Raw genomic sequence first — 5,282 nt, forward strand, 5'->3', positions numbered from 1 at the left:
CATTTGCCTCTTACTATGACAAATAGTTACCGCCAAAATTAACCCAAAAGCAGTTAAAGACCTGTGTCTCAACAAGAGCCCCAAGCTCTCGGGGCCTTGGAATTCACCAGGGTCTTTACTATGGTGTTTGTCCGCTGCCGGGTTTTGTTTTCTAGGTTTAGATGCACATGCCTCTGAACAGTATGTAGCAGTTTCACGTCCGGAAACCTTAAAGTACTTAGTGCCTGTACTTCCCCCCAGACTCGATGTGTTTACAGCTCTAACACTGACAACTGAGTGGCTCTGAAAAGAGCCTTTGGGTCAGGAGTGAGGCCGCGTGCTCGCGCCTCACTTGGAGCTGGTGTACTTGGTGACGGCCTTGGTGCCCTCGGACACGGCGTGCTTGGCCAGCTCGCCGGGCAGCAGCAGGCGCACGGCCGTCTGGATCTCGCGGGACGTGATGGTCGAGCGCTTGTTGTAATGCGCCAGGCGCGACGCCTCGCCCGCGATGCGCTCGAAGATGTCGTTGACGAACGAGTTCATGATGCCCATGGCCTTGGACGAGATGCCGGTGTCGGGGTGCACCTGCTTGAGCACCTTGTACACGTACACCGAGTAGCTCTCCTTGCGGCTGCGCTTGCGCTTCTTGCCGTCCTTCTTCTGCGCCTTGGTCACGGCCTTCTTGGAGCCCTTCTTCGGGGCGGGCGCCGACTTGGCGGGCTCGGGCATGGTCGGGAGTTCAGCGGGGGTGGTGGGCAAGAGAAAAGTGAGAGCGGAGCACGCTGTGTCCTCTTTATATAGAACCTCGCATGCAAATAAGGAGATAAAGCAGAGCCCTGTGTCTGTTGGCTCCGGAGAGCAAGCTCAAAACCTGGCTCTGCCCAATCAGAGCGCCAGAATCCCAAACTTGCACGTTCACTGGTTTAGATGCAGCTGAAACCTGAACCAATGACACAGCTGCTTCTTCGCGCCACAAACGTTTATAAAAAGTGCCGCCCGCGCACTTCCGTTTTTGCAGCCACTTGCAGTGAAGTTTGTAGCCAGAATGTCCGGCCGCGGGAAGCAGGGCGGCAAGGCGCGCGCCAAGGCCAAGACGCGGTCCTCGCGGGCCGGGCTGCAGTTCCCCGTGGGCCGAGCGCGTCGGGGCGGGCGCGCCCGTGTACCTGGCGGCCGTGCTGGAGTACCTGACGGCCGAGATCCTGGAGCTGGCGGGCAACGCGGCGCGCGACAACAAGAAGACGCGCATCATCCCGCGCCACCTGCAGCTGGCCATCCGCAACGACGAGGAGCTCAACAAGCTGCTGGGCAAGGTGACCATCGCTCAGGGCGGCGTGCTGCCCAACATCCAGGCCGTGCTGCTGCCCAAGAAGACCGAGAGCCACCACAAGGCCAAGTGAGGAGAAAGCAGGTTAGGAACCCGGACAACAAAGGCTCTTTTCAGAGCCACGTACACTTTCAGAAAAAGCTGGAACGGTAACTTGTCCTATTCTCTCGGCAAGTTTCCATTGTAGCATTTAACTCCAGTGGAAGTTAGAGTTTGATTTGTTGATTTAAAATATGCGGGCGTTCCTGAAACCCACGCTGGTAAATTCCTGGCCCTGTTTCTGCGGGACAGCTGTGTTCATGCCCTGAATTCCAGCAGGTGAGGATACAGCAAGGAATGCAACCTTGGGAATTGCCTGCCTACGAACCCAGGTGGGGGAAACAAATAGGCACAATGCAGCAATTTAGATAGAGAATAAGTGGAGGTAAACGCTGTAGGTAAAGGGGCTGCATGACCAGGGTGCTACCTAAATGGAGAAAAGGAACCAGCCCAGCAGATGTTAGGCGAAGAGGACTCCAAAGAGGTGAAAATGCAAAGGCCCTAACAGGAAATGTGTTTGGTTCTTGGGAACAGTCCATGAGGCTATGAGGTCAAAGGTGGGCATGGGGGTGAAATGGGACCATAAATATAAGACTTTGTGGGGTGTGTAAATTATGCACAATTATTTAGCTGGGCTGGTGTGGCTCCGTGGTAGAGCATTGACCTATGAACCAGGAGGTCACAGTTCTATACCTAGTGAGGGCACATGCCCGGGTTGTGTCCCCAGTGTGGGGCGTGCAGGAGGCAGCCAATCCATGATTCTCATCATTGATGCTTCTCTCTCTCCCTCTCTGAAACCAATAAATATTGAATACAATAAAAATAACATTAATCCTGATCTCTGACATAATAAATTTGATAATACAAATTAGCTATGGAATGCAACCCACTTTTTAAAAAAAGACACCAGAGAAACAGTATTAATGTTAGCCTGTGGTTCACAGCCTGAAGGATTTGAGGGGAAATGGTTTGTAATTCAGCACATAGGTCCGTTTGTTGCTTGTCTTTGCAGAAAGCCTGTTGAGTAAAATGATAACACAGCAGACCCCTCCACACAGACACACGGTGATGCAATAAGGCAAGTCGGGTTGTGTGGAAGCAGGTGCTGAGACGGAGTTTGAAGTGGAAAATGATTATCAGGGCCCCAAATCTGTGAAGGGAGGAGTGTCAGACTGACACAGGCCAGATAAACATGGGGAGCTCCGGAGCCAGTATTGTCTGTTAAGAGGTGCCCCCACATTAGCTCTGTCCCTGGACCAGCCATTACCTCCCCACATTGCCCGTCACTGGATGTGGGAAGGACAGGGAAGGAGCTGTCTGCACTTGGCCGGTGCGTCTTTCCTTCAGGGGGAAGTCTGGGCGCTGCATTCGCATCCCTGAAACAGGTACATTAACATGAATAGAAAGGCCAACATGGTGCCCTGGCTGGTTTGGTTCAGTGGATAGCTCGTCGGCCTGTGGACTGTAAAGGTCCCGGGTTCGATTACAGTTAAGGGCACATGCCCAGTTTGTGGGGTCGATCCCCAGTAGGGGGCGTGCAGGAGGCCACTGATCCATGATTCTCATCACCGATGTTTCTATATCTCTTCCTAACTCTCTGAAGTCAATCAAAATATATAGTAAAGATCAACATGGAGCATTGTCTATATTGGCCCTTTTTAAAAAAAATATTTTTATGCCCCGACCTGCGGGGCATGCAACGTGGGTACCGTGACGATTCCTGTAAGGGAATGAGAGGATAGGAGACGCGAAGAAATGGAGGCAAGACAGGGTTCTGATCAAGCCTCAAATTTTATTTTTACAGCAGCAGAATATATACTGTTTTGGGGACGGGGGTGGGTGGAGAGGCCTATGGATATCAGCCTATCAGCAGGGTGGTAGCAGGTTCAGGAATGTGGCAGCTGTAGCTTATCAGCAGGGTTGTAGCAGGCTCCGGATGTGGCGGTTGTTGCTTCAGGGTATAGGATGGTTATCTTTAGCTGCTGGCCAAATCGCAGGACACACGTGGTTTCTGGTAACTAGGAGTTTCTAGAGGAACCTGAAGCTTATAGTTCTTAAGATGGCTTTGTCTAAGCCAACATCTCTAATGGCTCCCAACATTTTTATCTCCACACTGAGGATCGAGCCCACAACCTAGGAATCGAACCGTGATCTCCCTCCTGGTCCCTAGACCAGAGCCACGCAGGCGAATTGCAGACAAAAGGACCTCAGTTTGCCTTCGAGGGGGGCGGGGAGGGAGTCCTGTGGTCACTGGTCCCTCCAGGGATCAGACCCCGGCCCTTCGGGGTGTAAAGCAGTCGTGCTAACGCTGCACTAAGGACCACGCACAGGAGGTCATGGTTCGATTCTCGGTCAGGGCATGTGCCCTGGTTGTGGGCTCGATCCCCCTTCCTCTCTGAAATCAATAAGAAGATATTAAAAGAGAGAGAGAGAAAGATGGGAGGGAATTAAAGGATGCCACCCCAAAATACATGTGCCTCTGGCATTTTGACTATTTTGAATGCGAAGCACTTGAAAACAACAGATTTTTTTAAAAGGCATCCTGTGCAATTACATAAAACTGAGGAGGCTTAGATAACAAGGTGTGGGCGCTACATGAGCACCCACACATCCTGGACACCCTCACCAGACCAAAGCTTTGGGCACTGGAAGACACTCCCAACAGAATGTCACATACAGACCAGACATGCATCTAGGTCTCCAGGTGGATCCATGTCTCGAATGGGAAAAAAAAAACCTAAGCATTTTTTTGAGAGAATATGTATAACCTAGTAACAGGAGGACCTGTTAAGCCTAACCTCAAGAAGTGCAAGTCCTGCCCTAGCGGCTTGGCTCAGTGGATAGCGCACAGGCCTGCGGACTGAAGGGTCACGGGTTTGATGCCAGTCAAGGGCACACGCCGGGGTTTCGGGCTCAATCCCCAGTAGGGGGCTGGCAGGAGGCGGCCAATCAATGGTCCTCTCATTGATGTTTCTATCTCTCCCTCTCCCTTCCTCTCTGAAATCAATAAAAATATTTTTTAAATGTTCTGATCACAGGAACAACAACAAAATACAAGTCCTAAGTGGGAGGGGAGACAAATTATTGACAAAATTAGGCTCCTGCCATTAACTTTCTCCACCGACAAAGTTGATCCGACAGGGCAGGCACTATTGCAAGGCCTAACATTCCCGGCAGACTGACCAGTCTGCAGTGCACGCCTGCACACCAACATGGAAAAGGCAGCCTCCGTTTCTACTGCGGCCCTAATTTTTTAAGGTAACGCTAACTGGATGACGTCTCAGTGTTTTCAGTGCTGTTCCTCAGGGAATGCTTCTTTCGAAAAAGAAACATCAGCCTCAGTAAGAACGCGGCAAACGATAAGCTGAATGTGCTGAGGCTGCAACTCGATGGCTGAGCGGCCGCTCCACGCCTTTAAAGAACGTGAACACAGACCTTAAGGGCAACGATGGGAGCCTCAGCCCAGCTCCTCGATCACGAAGTCGGAAGCGGGGCCACGTGAGCCGGGCAGGCTGGAGGGACACGCGGAGCCGGCGCGGGGTGGACAGCAGAGAACACACGGGAGCTAACCCTTCTGCTCCTGCCCGTGTATCCACGCGGCCTTCACACAGCGCATAGGGCGCTGGCCGGGGCGGTCACCTGTGGCATCGGGACCGGGGCCTGTGCATCCATCCCTGGGACCGGGAGCCCCTGTGCGTCCATCCCTGGGACCCGGGCCTGTGTGTCCATCCCTGGGACCGTGGGCCTCTGTGCGTCCATCCCTGGGACCGGGGCCTGTGCATCCATCCCTGGGACCGGGAGCCCCTGTGCATCCATCCCTGGGACCGGGGCCTGTGTGTCCATCCCTGGGACCGTGGGCCTCTGTGCGTCCATCCCTGGGACCGGGGCCTGTGCATCCATCCCTGGGACCGGGAGCCCCTGTGCATCCATCCCTGGGACC

At 53.3% G+C, this 5,282-nt stretch overlaps 1 protein-coding gene and 1 pseudogene across 1 annotated transcript; one reads left to right on the forward strand and one right to left on the reverse strand.

The window, feature by feature from the left end:
* Positions 1 to 252: 252 nt before the first annotated feature.
* Positions 253 to 742, reverse strand: LOC102763889 (histone H2B type 1). Its single transcript, XM_006764287.2, has one exon. It carries the CDS (start codon positions 706 to 708, stop codon positions 328 to 330), a length of 381 nt encoding a protein of 126 aa, XP_006764350.1. The 5' UTR covers positions 709 to 742; the 3' UTR covers positions 253 to 327.
* Positions 743 to 996: 254 nt separating this feature from the next.
* Positions 997 to 1,381, forward strand: LOC102764735 (annotated as a pseudogene).
* Positions 1,382 to 5,282: the final 3,901 nt, after the last annotated feature.

The sequence above is a fragment of the Myotis davidii genome, unplaced genomic scaffold (assembly GCF_000327345.1).
Source record: "Myotis davidii unplaced genomic scaffold, ASM32734v1 scaffold1521, whole genome shotgun sequence".
Classification (NCBI taxonomy): domain Eukaryota; kingdom Metazoa; phylum Chordata; class Mammalia; order Chiroptera; family Vespertilionidae; genus Myotis; species Myotis davidii.